The following is a 20,595-nucleotide window of genomic DNA, read 5'->3' as shown; positions in this document are numbered from 1 at the left end:
AAAGCTAACAGGTACAGAGGAGCACACAGTTTGGACAGAGACATCCCTTAGGGGAGGAACTCTTAACGGGGATCCTCTGTATCCTTCGTTAGTAGGACAGAAGTTGATAAAGTACAAATGGGAACTGAAGAGAAACATTCAAACGAAAAGGAGTCCCATTCAATTACATCACATGAAGGAAGACAACTAAAGATTGACAAATTCTATAAGTGCTTGTATACATATGCCAGAAATCTAAATAGTAAGATGGGTGAACTCGAGTGCCTGGTATTAAATGAAGATATTGCTATAATAGGCATCACAGAAACTTGGTGGAACAATGGTAATCAATGGGACACTAATACCAGAATTCAAAATATATAGGGATGAGAGTAGGTTGTACGGGTGGGGGTGTAGCATTATATGAGAAAGAAAGCATAGAGTCAAATTGTCAGGGTTCCCTCCCCACTCTGAACTCTGGGGTACAGATGTGGGGACACGAATGAAAGACCCCCTAAGCTTATTTCAAAAACTTCCCCAAGGCACAAATCCTTCCTTGTCCTTGGACGGTTTCTGCTGCTGCCACCAAGTGAGTTAGACAAAGATTCAGGAAACGGACCACTTGGAGTTCCTGTTTCCCCAAAATATCCCCCCAAGTCCCTTCACCCCCTTTCCTGGGGAGGCTTGAGAATAATATACCAACCAACTAGGTAAACAAGGTGAGCACAGACCAGACACTTGGGTTTTTAGGTCACTAAAAACCCATCAGGATTCCCCTCTAGGCAAAACTTTAAAGTTACAAAAAACAGGAATAAACCTCCTTCTTAGCACAGGGAAAATTCACAAGCTAAAACAAAAAATAAGCTAACACATTTCCTTGCTATTACTTACAATTTTTGTAATCTTGGATGCTTATTTCAAGTAGGGTTTTAGGAGATGGTTTTTCCTACCCTGGTCCCTCTCTGTCCAAGAGAGAGCAACAAAGAGAGCGCAAAACAAAACCTCCCCCCACAGATCTGAAAGGATCTTCTTCCCTAATTTGTCCTTTTGGTCAGGTGCCAACCAGGTTATTTGAGCTTCTTAACCCCTTACAGGTAAAGGAGGGATTTTATGCTACCCTTAGCTGTATGTTTATGACACAAATATAGTAAAAATCTTAAATGAATCAAACTGTACCACAGAATCTCTATCGATAGACATTCCATGTTTGATCAACAAGAGTATAGCAGTAAGAACATACTACTGACCACGTGACCAAGATGATTATGGTGACTATGAAATACTCAGGGAGATTAAAGAGCTATAAAAATAGAAAACTCAATAATAATGGGGGATTTCAACTATCCCCATATTGACTGGTATATGTCACCTCAGGACATGACGCAGATATAAAATTTTTAGACACCATTAACGACTGCTTCTTGGAGCAGCTAATCCTGGAACCCACAAAGGAAGAGGCAATTCTCGATTTAGTTCTAAGTGGAGCACAGGATCTGGTTCAAGAGGTGAATATAGGTACAGCTTGGTAATAGCAACAAACATCCGCGGGGGGGGGGGGGGGGGACCAAAGAAACTCACCACAGTAGCATTTAACTTCAAGAAGGGGAACCACACAAAAATGAGGAAGCTACTTAAATGGAAATTGAAAAGAACAGTCACAAGAGTAAAATGCCTGCAAGCTGCACGAAAACGTTTTAAAAAACACCATAATAGAGGCTCAGATTAAATGTATACCCCAAATAAAAAAAAACAGCAAGAAGACCAAAACAAAAACAAAAAAACCAAAAACCAAACAGAGTAAAAGAGGCTGTTAGAGGCAAAAAGGCATCCTTTAAGAATTGGAAGTCAAATCCTATGGAGGAAAATAGAAAGTTGCATAAACTCTGGCAAGTCAAGTGTAAAAGTATGATTTGGCAGCCCAAAAAAGAATTTGAAGAGCAACTAGCAAAAGACACACAAACTAACAGCAGATTTTTTTTTAAATACATCAGAAGCAGGAATCCTGCAAACCAATCAGTGGAGTCACTGGATGACTGAGGTGCTAAACAAGCACTCAGGGAAGACAAGACCAGCATGGAAAAGCTAAAAGAATTATCTGCATCAATCTACACTGTAGAGCAGGGGTTCTCAAACTTCAGTGCACCGCAACCCCCTTCTGATAACAAAAATTACTACATGACCCCAGGAGGGGGGAACTGAAACTTGAGCCTGCCCAAGCCACACCGCCCTGGGATGGGGGGAGGGGGGCACAAAGCCAAAGGGCTTCAGCTCCAGGCAGGGAGCCTGTAACCTGAGCCCTATTGCCCAGGGCTGAAACCCTTGGGCTTTGGCCCCAGGCCCCAGTAAATCTAATCCAGCCCTAGCGACCCCATTAAAATACAGTTGTGACCCACTTTGGGGTCCCGACCCACAGTTTGAAAACTGCTACTGTAGAGGATGTGCAGGAGATTCCCACACCTCAGCCATACTTTTTAGGTGACAAATCTGAGGAACTGTCCCAGATTGAGGTGTCAATACAGGACATTTAAGTGATAAATTAAAAAGTAATATGTCACCAGGACCAGATGGTATTCACCCAAGATTTCTAAAGGAAGTCGTATATGAAATTGTATGTAACCTATCACTTAAATTAACTTCTGTACCAGATGACTGGAGAATAGCTAATGTGATGCCAATTTTTAAAAAAAGCTCCAGAGGCAATCCTGGCAATTACAGGCCAGTAAGCCTAACTTCAGTACCAGGCAAACTGGTTGAAACTATAGTGAAGAACAGAATTATCAGACACATAGTTGAACACAATTTGTTGGGGAAGATTCAACACAGCTTCTGTAAAGGAAAATCATGCCTCACCAATCTATTAGAATTCTCTCAAAGAGGTCGACAAACATGTGGACAAGGGTGATCCAGTGGATATAGTGTACTTAGACTTTCAAAAAGCCTTTGACAAGGTCCCTCACCAAAGTCTCGTAAGCAAAGTAAGCAGTCTTGGGATAAGAGGGAAGGTCCTCTCATGGATCATTAACTGATTAAAAAGATAGGAAACAAAGGGTAGGAATAAATGCTCAGTTTTCAGAATAGAGAGAATAAATGGGGGGGTCCCCCAGGTATCTGTACTGGGACCAATGCTGTTCAACATATTCGTAACTGATCTGGAAAAAGGAGTAAACAGTGAGGCAGCAAAGTTTGCAGATGACATAAAATTACTCAAGACAGGTAAGGCCAAAACAGACTGCGAAGAGTTACAAAGGAATCTCACAAAACTGGGTGACTGGGCATCAAAATGATAGATGAAATTCAATGTTGATAAATGCAAAGTAATACACATTGGAAAACGTAATCCCAACTACACATTCAAAATGTTCTAAATTGGCTATTGCTAGGGTTGTCAATTAATCGCAGTTAACTCACGTGATTAACTCAAAACAAATTAACTCGATTAAAAAATATTTGTGATTAATTGCAGTTTTAATCGCACTATTAAATTTAAATTGGTATTCTATTATTATAAATATTTTTGATGTTTTTCTACATTTTCAAATATATTGATTTCAATTACAAGACAGAATACAAAGTGTACAGTGCTCACTTTATATTATTTTTATTACAAATATTGGCACTGTAAAAACCCAAAAAAAAAAAATATTTTTCAATGGACTGTAGTGCAGTCTCTTTATCCCGAAAGTGTAATTTACACACGTAGATTTGTTTTGTTACATAACTGCACTCAAAAACAAAACAATATAAAACTTTAGAGTCTACAAGTCCATTCAGTCCTACTTCTTGTTCAGCCAATTGCTAAGACAAACAAGTTTGTTTACATTTGCAGGAGATAATGCTGCCCGCTTCTTAATTATGTCACCTGAAAGTGAGAACAGGCATTCACATGGTACTTTTGTAGCCAGCATTGCAAGGTAAATAAGACATTTTACATTGTTTTATATTTGAGTGCACTTATGTAAAAAATAAAATAAAATAAAAAAAAATCTACATTTGAAAGTTGCACTTTCTCTCTGCCCCCCTGCTACAGCCCCAGGGCTCAAGGACCTGTCAACCCACATGCAACCCCACGATTAGAGGACGTCTCAAGCCCCCACTATAGCAGGCGGGGCTGGAAGTGGGATCCAGGGACCAAGTTTGTTCCCCAAGGGGGCCCACAAATATGTTTGGCACCAAGCCCAAAACGGTTAATCCGGCCTTGCTCATAAAGATCTCTTCTTTCCAGTTAAGGAGAGCTACTTTCCAGCTGATGGCTGTTCATAAACGTAATTAGGATAAATGTCTCTGCACCCCCTACCATGGCCCTGGGGCTGGAGCTCTGTGTCCCTTCTCCTGCCGCAGCCCCGGTGCTAGAGTCATTATGGGCCCCTTCCCAGGGTGAACCTGACATGGGCGTCATAGTAAACCTGGTATTGTTCACGAGACATATTTTCTTAATCCAAGGGAATTTAAATTGGGATATTTCACCATCAGGAGACAGTTTTACCTGTCTTGGTGTTCACTTCCATGAGTCCTCTCTGTCACCTTCCACTTCCAGAGCAGACAGACCACAAGTAAAGGAGGAGGATGAAATATAGAGAGAGAAAGCCTGCACTAATATCCTGTCTTGTCATCTCTATCACAAACCCCTACTCTCCCAAACCATGAGATCCAGGACTCATATTCTTCAGAGCTGACAGGGAGCACCATCACCCTGGCAGCAAGAAAGCCTTCGATGTTCTTCATCTGAGCACACTAATGAGCCATCACTGTGCAATCACTAAGCCCTGCATGTGACTCAACAGCTGCTGAATCACCTGTCAGCTGAGATTGCTTAGGATTTTGCTCGCAATTATTTATAGAACAATACCATGCTCTGCAGCCCAAGAAAAGCCTGCAAACAGTGAGTTCTTGGTACCTGACACATGCACAGACCCCCTCTCCTTAGTGACACCTGCCTTTCTGCCATTACCAACTCAAGCGTTGCCTCTTTTCAATTCCCCTCCAAACCCCACTGTATCCCTTCCCTCCCTCATGTCTTTGCTGCAGCTGAAGATTATGCTCCTCTCAGTTTACCTGACCTGATGATCTTGGTGGCTGAGTAATTAGGCTTTATATGGTACAGCTCAATAATAAAGAAGTTAAAATTGGTCTATCCCTGGCCTCCTTCCTCCTCCTCAGTGCTTGCAGAGTAAAAAAAAAACAAACAAAAAAAATCATTCCCCCATTCTCTCCTGGCACTCCCTTCCCCCATGCTTTTTTCCTGACTCAGGGCTATAATCCTGCCCTCAGCTTGGATACCGAATGCCCACCAATGTGAATAGGTTGCATGCTACAAATGGCAGAAAGAAGGCAGTGCTTGGATATCCATCTCCAACTCCTCTGTGAAAAGTAAACGCATGCCATAAAATCAACCAGATGGGGCATTTTAACAGTTAACTCTCCACATCCCACATAAAAAAAGTACTACACTGAGTAAATTTTTAGAAGTTTCCTCTTACTAACATTATTTATCTCCACTAGTTAGCATTGATAGCAGTCTTAGTGTAAATGGGCCATCAGTGTTCTTAACACTGCAGATCAGAGCTGATCTTAGCATGGCTATTGGACACTTCCAAACACTGGCAGCCCATATAGACTGGGCCCTCCATCATTAATAACATGGTGCAGCTAAATTAGAGTTAGTTGCAGGAAAGCTTTGAAAAAATTCCCCAACGAAACTGAACCAGCATCAGCAATGATGTAGACGGAGTCTAGGGTGCTTGACCTGAAATACATGGTTTACAATTTCGTTATCTTATGGTCTGTCAGGTAACTAAGCTATTTTCACAGGGAGACTGGATGGCTGAGGGAGACCAGAATACAAAGACTGAACTTCCCCCTCACCTCAGTGGTGATTTCTCCAGTGGAAAAATCCTGTGGTAAGAGATGGCATGAGGGAATGTTCCTCGGCACTGCCTATACCATGCCTATTTTGGGTCTAAACAGAGACTTCAGGACTCATTTCACCAGCATGGAGTCAAAAGGGGAGAAAAAAGTAACACTCTCATAAATGCATATCTAGAACTCACTTTTTAGGTCTTCCTTCTCTGTGTTCATTCCCATTTTATCTGTTCTCTTTAGAAAATCAGTTTGTGCTTGATCCAAACTCTTGACTCTTTATACTTCAGTGGACAGCCCCACCTACTCAAGTGCCAATTTCCCTGATTTCTTCTATGCCATCCTCTCCCACACAGTTCCTCCATCTTAATAAACCTGCTCAGCATGTGACAATATGAGTTCCCCTAACGCACTCTCACACTTTCCAAGAATTGCAGCCACGTGATGCAGAGATGTCAGCATGACATTGTCACTAAGGCAAGGGAAGATGCCTTGCAAGATATTTATTGCTTTGGGGGAGAAATATTGTCTTTGAAGAGAGTGAACACTTGAAGGAGCCAGTGAAATAGCTTGGTTTATACCAACTACAGAGCTACAAAGTTCAGCCCCTCCCACAGATACCAAAAAGCAGGGAGTCTGAGCAACCTTTCAATACAAAGTCAGGCTACTAAGGCAAAAGTGGTGACCTGGCATTTCCTATCCATGCTAGAAATGAGGTCTCTGCCCTTTCCAAGGAGATGACAACATGTGTTCCAAGTCACCTAGTGATGAGGTCTTCCAGTCATTCACTCATTAAAATGGGAACAAGGTGAAGGAGGAATATAACTGGGTTCTTGGAAACTCCCTTTGGTAACCTAACAGTAATTTGTACTTGACTGAACGTGGCATGGGAAATAGTTGCCAGTGACAAATGTGTAAAGACAAAGCTGGCATTAACCCATAAAGATCAACTCCACTTTTCAAACAGCCCTGTTCGCATGCCCAAATAGACCATACTTGCTTTAATCCCTATTTAGCCTCCTATTCACAGTATTCCCAGATTACAAGAGGATCCCTTAACAGTGAGGGGCCCAGGCAGGGGGTGACGTGAGTTTTGACTCAACAGAGGTAGCCCAGAAAGGTGGTTTAGGTCTCTTAATAGAGTATGGCAGGAGCACAGGAGGTAGAGTTCAGGCAATTGCTGAAACATTAACTGAAATATTTACTGCATTTTAAGCACTTCATTGCTCAGATACAGATTATAGTAAATGTAGATTTCTGCTGGAATAATCAACTACTTGCTCCATTAGGGCAGGGGTAATTCATGGCTTTCAATGCTTAGAGGACACTTCTTTGAACATGAGGATAAAAAACAGGTATCAGACAACTTCCCACTTTCCTTACTAAGGGATGAGAGTGGAAGCAAGAGACATCAGACCACCTATGATATTCTAGTGAAAGCGACACTGTCACTCCCATTAATGTCTCAGTTTCTCCAGGAGTTAGTGACATATTTTAAAAGGATTCAGGTAGAAATTTCTTTACATAAGTTGACAAAGCAAAATATTTTGTAACAATAAAATGCTAAACAACCCCTAAAACTGGGCTGTGCCATGGTTGTTTTAGAGTGAGAGAAGTAGGAAAAAGTTGCATGTCAAACAAGAATGATTTATCAAGACAAATTTACAGTTGCATGGGACTAAACTCTACTTTTGGATGAGCCTGCCAAGTTCAGGATGGATAAAAATAGATTAAAATAACATTTAAAAATCAGATTTTTAATTTAAATTTAATACAGATTTATGTTTTAAAAATAAAACAATTTAAAGTTAATTTGAAATTGACAACCTACTTTAACATCTAACATTATAATCTATTAAAATCATTTAAATTAAACATAAAAAATAATATTAAGCAGTACGTTTGCTGCCAAGTTTTAAAGAAAACTAAACCACTGAACTGGTGGGAAGTCACTGGCTAAGCACCCGGAGCCAGAGTTTGTTGAAGTGCTAGCCCAGTTTTTGATAGCAGTAGCCTCTTCTGCAGGTGCAGAGAGAATATTTTTTTCATTTCTGTGTATTCAACCAGTTCAGTTCAATGACTAGTTCATTCAGAGTTAAGAAACCGATTAGGAGTTGAAAAAGTGGGAAAGCTTATTTTCCTTTTCCAATCTAAGATTAAAAACAAAGTGTGAGAGGATGAGATCCATTAGTTCTAAAATCCTGAAGGAAACAGTGACCAGAAACAATCTGTTCAACTCACTAACTACATATAATGCTTCCTTTGTTTAATAAGTCAGTTTTAAATGCAAAACATGTTTGATAAATTTCTTACGTGCCTAGCTTTTTAAGGTAGTTTTATTAAATAAAGAAATAAAATAATGTTTTTGTGCATTTGACTGAATTTGAATTTCCATCCAAATAGAGCTTGACACAAAATAATCACCAAAAAACCCCCAACCAATCTAGTAAACAAGAAATGCATCAGAACTTGAATGTAAAATTTAAGAATCTTAATAAATGTAAGTTAAACTGTATAACTGTTTAAATAAATGTGCTAAGGTATAATGCATTAGGGATGTAAATACCATTTAAAAAGTTAACCGTTTAAATGATTAAAATATGTTATTTAAACAGTTAAGCAATTAAGCACCCGGGGACGATCCTGCCGGCTGGCGTGGCTGGGACTGGAGCTGATCTGCCTGTGTGGCTGAGGCCTGCTCCGGCCAGCTCGGGGCCACTGGGGCTGGCGCAGGGTTAACGGTTAAGACGGGTTAACGGTTAAGACAGGTTAACCGGTAAGACTATTGCTTACCGGTCAACCTTTTACATCCCTATAATGCATCCTCCTGGTTAGCAAAAAGAAGCACCAAAATTTAGTGTTAAGGCTATATTCAGTTGCAAAAAATTAACATTTAATGGCTTACCAACTAATGAGAATCATTAGAAAAATAACTAAAAAGCATAAATGCAAAACAATTAAAACTATTATTTAAATCAATGTTTCCTGCTTGCTGGCTTAAATCATAATTAAAATTGGTGATTTAAATTGCTTTGATGTCAATCAATCCACCCTGCCCAGGCTCTCCCTTAAGTCACTGTAAATCAAGGGTGCATGTGAAGGCAGACTCTGCTGTAGGCCTTTATTCATTCAAATTCATTAATTGTGCTTATTTCAGGCTCTAGGCACCTTATAACATTTCTATGAAGACCTATTTTAAATAAAGCATGTCAGAGCTGAGCGAAGGGCGAAACCCATAGTTTCAAAAGAAGCAATTCTTCCCTCCCCACAAAAAAATTCTGACCTCAAATATCCGCTCTCATAATCATCCCCCCCGTCAGCAAAAGACTAGCTGGGAGGGGAAGTATCTAATGACATGTCCAAAAGTCACTAAATACAGGTTGCTGTGGAACAAGGAGGGAACGGAGTTCCAAGGACAAGAACCCCTCACCTAAAGTATCCTGCCACCAGCCCCCCTCCTATTTGAATCAACATATCTGCAGTGTGAGTGTGGGTCACTTGCCAGGTTTATCTGGGTATAACCCATTTAATCATTTCCCTGTCCTTGGAGGACCTCAAGATACACCTCGGTCCCTCCTATTTTCTGCCTGTACCACGTAATAGTCTAGTCTCCTGTGGGCTCATTTACTTGGGCGTCTTTTCCATTGTTGTGTTTAGTGTGCTGATGGCCTGGAATATACAGGAAGATAGACAAGCTGGTCCAGTGGTCTCTTCTCGCCTTCAACTCTATCGATGTCTACACAGCAATTAAACACCCATGGCAGGCCTGGGCTTGGGCTACCAGGCTATAAACCTGCGCTGTAGACGTTTGGGCTCAAGCTGGACTCTGGAACCCATGCTCTGGAACCAGCCCCCCTTGCCCAGCTATGGCACCCCAGCAGTTTTATAGCCCTATAGCACCAGCCAGGGTCAGCTAACCCAGGCCAGCCACGGGTGCTTGCTTGCTGTGCATACCCTATGACGGGGCGGAGGGTGGAGTCTCAAACGTTTTTTGCTGGGCCCACCTTTGAAAATATTTAACGGTGTGACAACCCCTCCCAAAAAATGACAACCCCCCATGCCATCCTTACTTTTGCACTACTTCTGGCAGTGGTACTGCCTTCAGAGCTAGGCATCCAGCCAGCAGCCACCGCTCTCCAGCTGCCCAGCTCTGAAGGAAGCGCAGAAGAAAGCGTGGCAATACCGCAACCTATAATAGCCTTGTTACTCCTTTCTGGGTTAGGGCCCCCAGTTTGAGAAACACTGCCCTATGATTATCACAGAGCATAGGTGAAAGACATTTTCTCCACAGACCCTGTTCAATAAGTGGGCTGCGGAATTCTGTACTAGGTACAGTTTCAAAATGCTTTTAAGGTACAGCCTCATGTAGGGCTTAAATTTTAAATACAGTAGCTTAAACTCAGAGTTGAGAAAGGTCCAAATAAACACAGCCTTCCTAAAGGAAAGGGCACAGCTTTCTTGCAAGTACAGATGATAAACGCATGTGGCAATCATTGGTACTTCAATATGCAGTAGCAACTACGGATCCAACAAGATTCCCTAGATTATACGCACTGAAAATGATGGACTTAATTTAGCAAGAAGGGCCAGCAGATTTTCCACTATTTCCTTTAACTATTACCCCTCATCTAGCAAATATACTTTTGTGTAGGCTGAACCTCACCCCGTTAACCGTCCTCTATGCCCCAGATATATATCCCTGAGAGACGTAGTTAAGCCATCTTACGTCCAAGTATAGACACCGCTAGTTCAACAGAAGTATTATTCTGTCTGCCAGCTACCGCCTTGCAGGGAGGGACCCCTTCCATTGCTGTAGCAAGTGCTGCTGTAGTGCTTGTAGTGTAGACATAGTCTAAGACTAACTGTTTCAATGTAACAGTGGTCACTTTCAAGAGACAGAAATATAAAGCTCAGACATAAGCTTACTGGATACACTGCAGCCCAAACTCTTCCTCACTAACCCCCCATCCCAATAAAATGTTAAGGACTAAATAAATTTCTGCAGAACAGCACCTTTGTGGTAGACAGGCAATTGTCCTGTATCTCTTTCAGAGAAGACCCAGATAGTAAGAAATAATATCACCAAAGGGAGACCTATTCAACCCCCACTACAGTATGCAAATTAGTTGACAATACTGAAGGCAGATGACAGACCTAAAAATAATCATGGACACTTGATCTTCCACCACCACCAATGCAACTTTCATATTATACTAAGCCCTAAAACCAAACTGCTTATAGGCAGGAACATGAAAAATCTATATGGAGCTGGAGTTATTTTGCCACAGACGTCTCAATCTTGCCTCAGATATATGTGATTTGAGATAGAGCAATGGTTAGAGAGCATTTCAGTATCAAGAGAACTCACTGAGGAAGGGTCTAATGAATTTCTTCTTTAAGAGAATTTGGCACCTTGCTCTCCTGCCACAAATAACTATCAGTTCTAGTAATGGTCCCAAACAACTTCTTGCTGACTGTTGCTTACTCGAAGGACATGGATCCAACTCACAGTAGGTAGCACATGCATCCCCAGTACCTCCAAAGCCCAAACATCCATCACAGGTTAAAATTCAAGTGAGCAAGACTACTGCTTCCACTTCCAGTTCTCAAGCGTACACATGCAGAAGCTAAGCTTGAATTCATTATACATGCAAAGAAATCTGAAAAAATTTCATAACAAGCATGATGGACATGGAACTGTTTTGTAATAATTTATGAATACTGTATACAAACCTAATTATTGGGGATGTTTACGTATGAATCTGTTGATTTAATAATGGGGGCTATCGGGAAAAACAATGGCTCCAGATAAGTCATTGCTTGGTAAGCCCGTAGCAGGTTAAGAAACAATGCTGGACAGGAAGAGACATGGAAACACAAGATCAAAAGCACTCTAGAAGTTTAAAAAGGGACTCAAAAGAGAGGGAGGCAGTTGTTGGGGAGATCTTCCAGGAAACCAGGCTAATACAAACACCCACTGGCGTATATGAAGTTAGGCCTGCCTAGGTTATCATCAGGGGGTGGTAAGCCTTTGGTATGATAGACATGCTTGTAGACTGTTTTAAAATCCCCCTTTGCTCTAAATGCTTTGTTCTTATTGTGAGAATAAACAATTTTGTTTAAAAAGACTGTCTGGTCATTATATACACCATTGGTCACAGACGCCCAAAGGGAAGAACCACAGATGCCTAACCCAGTAGGACCTGCTGTGTAGGCCTAGTGGATACATAGAGTGCTGCAGTCCATGACCTAATCTAAGAGTGGGAGAATTGTGGAATTCCCCCCCCCAAGTGAAGTGAAGACATGAGGTCTAGCACTTGGAGAGACTAGAAGGGAAGAGGGACAGCTAGCCCTTTAACAGTTACAGCAAAGAACTGTCACTGGGGGCAAAGAGCCCAGAACAGCCAGCATATAAACCAGATGGAACAGTTCCACCACCCAGGACTTTGCCAAAGCTATGCAGGAAACAGTGAAGCCTTTTTTTCACCTTATTTCAGCCACAACAATTATTTCAAGAACTCTTTGCCAAACAGAATTTCTGCCAGTGATGCCTCATCCATCTTCCTTCCCACTTTACTTGACTAACATGGGAGGACATAAGTGAGGATAACAGCATTTAGAAGCCAAAAACTTGGGACAACAATCTGTCAGCAAGATCAGTGACCTTAAAAGAAATATATTTATTTTAAAAGTCAAGTGGCCATTTTTATCTTCAACTTTTATTTGGTTACTACACCTGTAACTTCTCATTTATTTTAGTCTACATCATTGAGGTTGATAAAATACTAGAGTTATACTGATTCCTTTAAAAGAAAAGGAGTCCTTGTGGCACCTTAGAGACTAACCAATTTATTTGAGCATAAGCTTTTGTGAGCTACAGCTCACTTCATCGGATGCATACTGTGGAAAATACAGAAGATGTTTTTATACACACAGACCATGAAAAAAACTGATTCCTTTAGTGACTTTAGTGACTTTCACCTAGGGGTCTCATTCATTAAGCCTCATGCTGCTCATACGTAGAAGAGAACAGAAGGAGAAAACTGAGGCAAAAAGATGAAATGACTTGTCCAGTCACAGGCGAGTCACTGCGAAAAACAGAGAAGAATCCAAAGTCCCAACTCCATTTCCCCCCTAACCACTAGACTTCAGTCTCTGCTTATATTAGAACTTATGACTGACTCACAATATGACTCACAGTTTATTTTAATCCTCTCCCCATCTTTCACAACCTGCTTTCTGCATCTGTTATATTCATATTTTAGATTCGTTTAATACAGACCAAAAATCCAGAGGCCAGGGACCATGCCTTTTTAAAAGTCTCTGACAGCTGTCATGCAAAGTTATGGCATTACATAGATAACAATACACACTCTCCCTCCATGATCCAGGTTGTCCAGTATCCTACTTGTGCAGCCATGCAATAGTCCCAGATTTGATTGCTGGCTTCTTCCTCGGCAAACCTGGTGAAGTTTAGCATTAAGTCTTCCAGTGGATGAAAAGCTGAAGCTGATGTGACCATTTTTCAATCCTCCTTCACAAGGAGGAGTGAAAAGAGGGAAAATAAGCTGATTCCACAGAACGGCAGTGGGGAAAATTCCATTCATAGAAATGTCTAATTAGGATATGTAACTTCAATATAGTACCCTCAAGCACAAATCTCCACCAGCTGCCTATTTCAGAAGCAGGTAAATGAGCATCCTTCCTAATCTCTACACTGCTCTATCCTTTTCTCCACCATGAGCTACAGATCCTTCTTCTTGTTCCCACCATACAAAACTGCCTCTACACCAGACTAGTTTTAAATACCATAGCTTCTCTCTGATACTTCCTGGAACATTCCAAATCCCACTCCCTGGAGGCTCCAGCAAACCCTGTGCTCAGTCTCTTCAAAATGTGATCACTGCACCTCCTTTCTCCTGCTTTTCCTCATCTATAGACACCATGAGAGATTAATTGACATACTTTTTTATATTTATGTTTACTAGAGGACTCCTCTCAGCAGAATGGAAATTAGAGGGGGGAAAATAGATTAAAGTGAAAACAGATCAATTTCTTTTAAGTCTGCCATCTCATAATATAAAAACAAATGGTCACATAAGTTAATGGTATGTGATTTTAGAAGAAATAAAAGGGAATATTTTCACTGCAATACATAAAGATCCTGTGGGATTTGCTGAAGAAGATGGTTAGAGTCCAATATGGTGATTGGAATTAAGAAACACCTGACTAAATTTGCAATTAACATTTGGAACCAGAGGCAGTAAAATGACACAAAGGTAATGAAGTCCCCACATTTCAGGGTATAAACTGAACACTGCAGGATCAGAGTGTAATTCTTTCACATGTATGCAAACTCAACCCTGTGCAACAGTAATGCTTAGCACATATGCAGCACTTTTCATTCCACAGATCTCAAAGCACTCCTCAGCGATGGAGAAACGTTACACCATTTTGCACATATGGACACAAGCAGAGAGAGAGAGAGAGAGAGAGAGAGAGAGATTGATTTGCTCAAGGCCACACTGAGTCAGTGACAGAAACAAGGAACAGAACTCAAGTCTTCCCATTCTTATTCTGGTGTTCTAGACCCTGCAGCACTGTACAACTGACCAGCTTTCACGGCTGGGACTGTCTATTTCTCATGCAGCAGATATTGATAGCCACTGAAGACAGGTTACCAGACTAAGAAGACCAGTAGTCTGACACCGGATATGTATATGTTCCTAAGGATTGTATAACCGCATAGGAATCCATGAGTACCTACAATTATACTGTTACTGTAGTAGATGCCAGCAGAAGAATCTAATCCTCCTCCACCAAAAGTATAACTCGTGGGACCACAGTGGAATAAATTAATTACTTCCAATGAAGTTAACAATCTGGTGGGTCAATTTGAGTAATATGTTTCTCATACAAATCTCAGAATCCTTTCTAAAAACTCATATGATTTCACCATCACAGACCAAAGAGCTTAATACGTTCTTCTTGCACAGTTTCTGACAAACAGGGAGATAATGCCTTTTTTAATGCCTCAGACACAACTGGACCTCGAATGTTTTATTTGGTATTGGGCATCACATTACCAGAAAGAAATTGACAAAATGATGAGAGGTCAGAGAAAAGCAACAAAAGTGATCAAGAAGCTAAAGGGACCAACTTATTTATTGTATGAGGAATGATTTGGCTCTTCAAATATTTAGTGTAGCTAAGCAACAACTAAGTGGAGGCATAACAGCTTATGAACATTGGGTGTAAATACAAGGAAGGGAGATAAAATTACGGTGGTTGAAAAGATGTGCTATGAGTCTTAATTTCATGCCATTACTCCAATCAGGGAGACTGTACCAACCACAAGAACTAGCTAGAGAGAGTGGTCTAGGAATCAGATTTCAGAGTAACAGCCGTGTTAGTCTGTATTCGCAAAAAGAAAAGGAGTATTTGTGGCACCTTACAGACTAACCAATTTATTTGAGCATAAGCTTTCATGAGCTACAGCTCACTTCATCGGATGCAGCATCCGATGAAGTGAGCTGTAGCTCACGAAAGCCTATGCTCAAATAAATTGGTTAGTCTGTAAGGTGCCACAAATACTCTTGGTCTAGGAATGGTTTCCCAAAGAAGTTGGGAGGGTAAGTCCTATCATTTGGAATCCAAGATGTTCATTTTTGCAGCAACATCATACTGCAAACTTATGTCTCCCTTGCTTTCTATCACTGCCTCGTGGTCTTTTACGGCATTCCTTCCTCCTATTGTGTATTGTTTCTGATTATTCCCCCGCCCCCAACTATATTAGCTGAATTTTTCCTAACCTGAATCTCCGAGTTTTCAGTTCATGATTCTAGTCGCTCAGCCTAGATCCCCTTGTATAATTTCTCTATCCCCACTATGCCTTCCCTCCCATCCCGCTGCTTTTTCCATGTCTGTGTTGTAATTTTTTTTATATTTTTAAAACGAAACGCCTACATTTTGGGTCTGGAACGACTCAGCAACATCTCTACAACAACAAGGTGTAACCAGAGACTAGGAAAGGATCGGGTATGAAAGCGATCAGTCCCCCCACGCAAAACATTCATGAGCTGGGTGAGCCGGCTGCAAGGCAGAGTTCACCGGCCAGCAGACGCGTGCAGGACTGATGATGAGCACGGCATCAATCGGGCCCAAGGGGGAGGGGGGGCGGTCTGCCGGGGGGTCTGCGAGGACACTGGGCCGAAGCCCGCTCCCCGCAGAGAGCCCGGCCAGCCCCGCACAAAGCACGTGGCGCGTCTCGCGGGGCGGCCGCGGGAGCCCGACGACGCCCCGGCGTCGTTTAACCCCCTTCCCCGCGCGCGCCGCGGCCCGGCTTTAAAAGCCAGAGAACGACGCGGCCCCGCTCCCCCGGCAGCGCCGTCCGGGGAGGGAGGAGGAGGAGGAGGAGGAGGAGGAGGAGGAGGGCGCCTCCGCCTGGAGCCAACCGTCGGCGTCGGCAGCGGGGAACCCAAGATCTCAGCACAAGCCACCCCGCGTGCCCGGGGGCAGCGCGCGGGGAGCAGCGGCGGCAGCAGCCGCCCCCCGCGCTGGGGCACGGGACTGACCTGCCGGCCGCTCCGGGCTGGCTTCGTCTCCAGGCGGTGCTTTCGGCAACTCTGTCACCTCACGTCATACACAGGCCTCGGCGCACACCTATGGTATCACTCCGCCGGGCCGCCCCTTCCCCCACCCCGGCGGCGCACCCCTGTGACGGACACACGAGGTAACCCACCCTAGCCAGGGCGCGAGGAGATCGGCTCCAACCAAGCGGGAGGGAGAGCGGGGAGCCGCTGCCCAATCCTCGGCTGAGAAGGGGATTGACAGGGCGGCGCACCAATCGCTCTCGGAAGAGCGCCTCGACCCACATGTGCCAATCAAAAGCGAATACGGCAATATAGTGGTGCGCGGGAGGGAGAGGACAGCCAATTGGTTGAGTGAATGGTCCGAGAAGGGGGGGTTATGATCGGCTGCGCCGGGAAGGGGCGGTGCCGTGTGAGGCTGTGTTGCTAGGCAGGGTAAAATGGCTGCGTTAGACAGGGTGAAGGTGCTGGTGCTGGGGGACTCAGGTGAGTGACTGAGTGAGGGTCCTCCCCACCCCCTCACCCGCACAGGGGCGGTTCCGCCTGTCGCGTGAACGAGTGTCCCAGCGACACGCGGGCAGCGGGGACCGCTCCTCCCCGGAGCGGTTCCCTTCGGCCCCGCCCTCCCCCCTACGCCAGGCCAGCGGCACCCGGCTCGCGCCGCGGGTGGTGTGAGTCGCCGCGGCCGAACCGCGTCGGGAGCTGCCACGTGCCCCGGCTCTGACGCGGCGGCCGACGCACGTGTCTTGGCAACAGCGCGGGCCGCTCGCGGCGTGTGTTGTGCGGAGGCCGCGCGGGTGCCCAGGGCGGCCCCGCCGGCTCCCTCGCCGCGAGGCGCTGCACGGAGCTCACCTCTGAGCTGCGGCTGAGCATGAAACGGCCGGAATCCCGCTTTCCAGTGTGAACGTTCAGCAGCTGTCCAAAGCTTCGGATCAGCGCAAGGGCTCAGCTCCGGCGCCGACTGGTTCCCCTTTGGGCCCTGAAGGTAAACGGGGGCAATTCCAGCCCCAAAGGAGACTTCCTGTAAAAGTGAAAAAGGGGTGAGAGTTGGGCCGGACAGTCGAAACTCCTTCGGCCTTCCCATAGTGTTTGCCCTGCTGTGTCCTCATCCTCACCTTCAGAACAGCCCCCTTGTTCCCACCCTTCACTAAGTACATGCGTTTCCAGATTGGCTTTTTCTTAGTGCATCCTTTGACTGAGCTCATGATCGCCAGAAGAATCCTGTTAGTTTCAGGTTTCAGAGTGGTAGCCCTGTTAGTCTGTATCAGCAAAAACAAGGATGAGTCATTGTGGCACTTTAGAGACTAACAGATTTATTTGGGGCGTAAGCTTTCGTGTGATAGAGCCCACTTCATCAGATGCATGGAGTGGAAAATACAAGAGTAGGTATAAATACGTGAAAAGATGTGAATTACCTTACCAAGTGTGAGGTCAGTCTAATGAGACAATTCAATTGGCAGCAAGATACCAAGGGAGAAAAAATAACTTTTGAAGCAGTAATGCGAGTGGCCCATTTCAGAGAGTTGATAAGAGGGTGTGAGTAACAGTAGAGGGAAATTAGGGCTGGGGAAATTAGGTTTAGGTTTTATAATGACCCAACCACTCCTGGTCTTTATTCAGGCCTAATCTGCTGGTGTCCAGTTTGCAAATTAATTCCAGTTCTGCAGTTTTACGTTGGAGTCTGTTTTTGAAGTTTTTTTGTTGCAGAAAGTGCCAGCAACACCCCTCTGCCATGTACATTGGTCAAACCGGACAGTCTCAATGCAAAAGAATAAATGGATACAAATCTGACATCAGGAATCATAATATTCAAAAACTAGTCGGAGAACACTTCAGTCTCCCTAGTCACTCAATAACAGACCTAAAAGTGGTAATTCTTCAACAGAAGAACTTCAAAAACAGACTCCAATGTGAAATTGCAGAACTGGAATTAATTTGCAAAGTGGACATCATCAGATTAGGCCTGAATAAAGACCGGGAGTGTTTGGGTCATTATAAAACCTAAACCTAATTTCCCCAATCGTAATTTCCCCCTACTGTTACTCACACCTTCTTGTCAACTGTCTGAAATGGGCCACTCTCATTACCACTTCAAAAATTATTTTTCCTCCCTTGGTATCCTGCTGTCAGTTGAATTGTCTCGTTAGACTGACCTCACACTTGGTAAGGCAATTCACATCTTTTCATGTATTTATATCTACTCCTGTATTTTCCACTCCATGCATCTGATGAAGTGGGTTCTAGCCCACGAAAGCTTATGCCCAAATAAATTTGTTAGTCTCTAAGGTGCCACAAGGACGCCTCGTTATTTTTGCTGTTAGTTTCATGATCTCCCTATGGAAGGGTGCAGTGATTGGCTAGCTGTATCAGGTGTGTTCTGATGCTATGGTTTAACTTCTTATGGTAGGAAGCGCTTTTACAAGTCAAGTCTTCAGTAAGAAGCCAGGTCTAATGGGATTGGGTAGCAAATGAGAATTACTGTAAGAAACAAAATCGTATCATTCTAGTTTCCAAAGGTTCCACTACATATATTGTTACGTAGTCATATAAGACCAGATGAAGGCCATTAGAATATCTGGAATGGTTTAATGACTCTCCCCCCCCCCCCCCCCCCAAAATTAAATTAAAAAATATATAATTCTTTGAGTCAGAGGAGGACAAACCTTTCCAAGCAAAAGAAACTCAAACAAACCAACAAAAACCATGGGAACAACCAGAGGATGGGGATGTACAACAGCCACTATCAAGTATAAAAGTAACTAATTATGCTTTTAATTTTATATGTTCCATAGTCATCCAGTTTTTGCTTAAACATATTTTTGCAATCTTTGACTGAAAATCCATTCCATCTCTTCACTATTCCCTTATAAAATTCTCTTTTGTCTTGTTCTGGTCTGTCCAGAAATTTCAAGTAGATTGTTAAGCTATGATCTATGTTAAGTTACCAGATATCATGAATGATGAGCATGGTGTAAATTCTTAGAAGTAAGCTTAATTTTAGAATAACTTAGTTTAAATATATTAATCATGTCCCTTCTTCATTGTCCTCCCCCAGTGTTATCACTCTCACTGCTATTTAACACCCACTAATCCTTTACTATTGTAGTTGCCTAATGCTGCACTCTCTCCAATTCAGTTAGATTTTTTTCAAATAGGGTGCAGTAGATACTATGGTTCAAATGTGACTTGCCCATTTCTATATAAGCAATAGCACAATGTTTTCAGACTTATGTATTCCTCTTGACAAAAGCCTGTATACTATTATCCTTCATTTTACAAACCTCAGTATTTATAGGGTATGTCTACAGTGGAGCTGGAGGTGTGATTTCCAGTTCAGGTAGGTGTGCTAAAAATAGTGTAGCCTGAGGCTGTACAGGCAGCAGGATGGGCTAGCCACCCTGGTTAAATATCTAGAGCTTCAGACAGGATTGTGCTTGAGGCAACTAGTGGTTCCCACAGCCTGTGCAGCCGCAGTTATACTGCTATTTTTAAGCACACTAGCTCAGTCAGCTAGCACATGTACATCTGCCTGAGCTGCAAATTTCACCTTCCACTCCAATGTAGAGATACCCATCGTGTTCCTATCACCAATATTTTCTTTACTGCTGCTGCACACATAGACATAGATGTCTAACAATACATCTAGGTCACTACCCTTTGCTATAGTAATTAGTTCATTGCCATTTAAGCTATACTTAGCATCAATACTATTTCTACCCAAGTGCATCATTTTATACTAAGATGTGTTATATTTAGAATTCCACTGCGGAGCCTTTTTGCCAGATTTGCCAGGATTATTCCAGCCCATTCAATTGATCTAAGATTACACTATCTTCACTCTTGAGTCTTAACTATACTCCTATTTTGGTATCACTGGTAAATGTAAAGATCATGCATTGCCAACTATGCAGCTTCAATTTGTTTGTTTTTTCAGGTGTTGGGAAGTCTTCACTTGTTCATTTGTTGTGCCAAAACCAGGTGTTGGGAAACCCATCTTGGACTGTGGGCTGCTCAGTGGATGTCCGAGTAGGTGAAACTTTCTAAACTTGTAGTACATAGTGTGTCTGTGCTTCAAATTTTAGAAGAAATGAACCATCTAATCTCTGACACTGTGGGCAGTTCTCTCTGGAGTCACAGGTTCAGATCTCAGCAGGATACTTCCAAGGCCTCT

The 20,595-nt window shown here is 43.0% G+C and overlaps 2 protein-coding genes across 4 annotated transcripts in view; one reads left to right on the top strand and one right to left on the bottom strand.

Annotated features, from left to right (window-relative positions):
- The window catches only part of GTF2E1 (general transcription factor IIE subunit 1), an 89,003-nt gene extending 71,621 nt beyond the window's left edge, over positions 1-17,382 (bottom strand). Inside the window, exon 1 of one of the 3 annotated variants that reach the window (XM_074974720.1) lies at positions 17,277-17,382. The gene's annotated coding sequence lies outside the window, so the exon portion shown is untranslated. Of the gene's footprint in view, positions 1-16,409; positions 16,544-16,576; positions 16,649-17,276 lie in introns of those variants that run through there. The other 2 variants (XM_074974710.1, XM_074974699.1) reach the window with 2 other exon arrangements.
- RABL3 (RAB, member of RAS oncogene family like 3) overlaps positions 16,829-20,595 on the top strand; it is a 28,894-nt gene continuing 25,127 nt past the window's right edge. Inside the window, exons 1-2 of the mRNA XM_074974734.1 lie at positions 16,829-16,910; positions 20,359-20,450. Of these exons, the coding sequence (XP_074830835.1) occupies positions 16,865-16,910; positions 20,359-20,450 (138 nt within the window). The 5' untranslated portion in view covers positions 16,829-16,864. The remainder of the gene's footprint in view (positions 16,911-20,358; positions 20,451-20,595) is intronic.

The sequence above is a fragment of the Natator depressus genome, chromosome 1, assembly GCF_965152275.1.
Source record: "Natator depressus isolate rNatDep1 chromosome 1, rNatDep2.hap1, whole genome shotgun sequence".
Classification (NCBI taxonomy): domain Eukaryota; kingdom Metazoa; phylum Chordata; order Testudines; family Cheloniidae; genus Natator; species Natator depressus.
The sequence above is the reverse complement of the archived record's forward strand: the minus strand, read 5'-3'. Positions and strand labels throughout refer to the sequence as shown.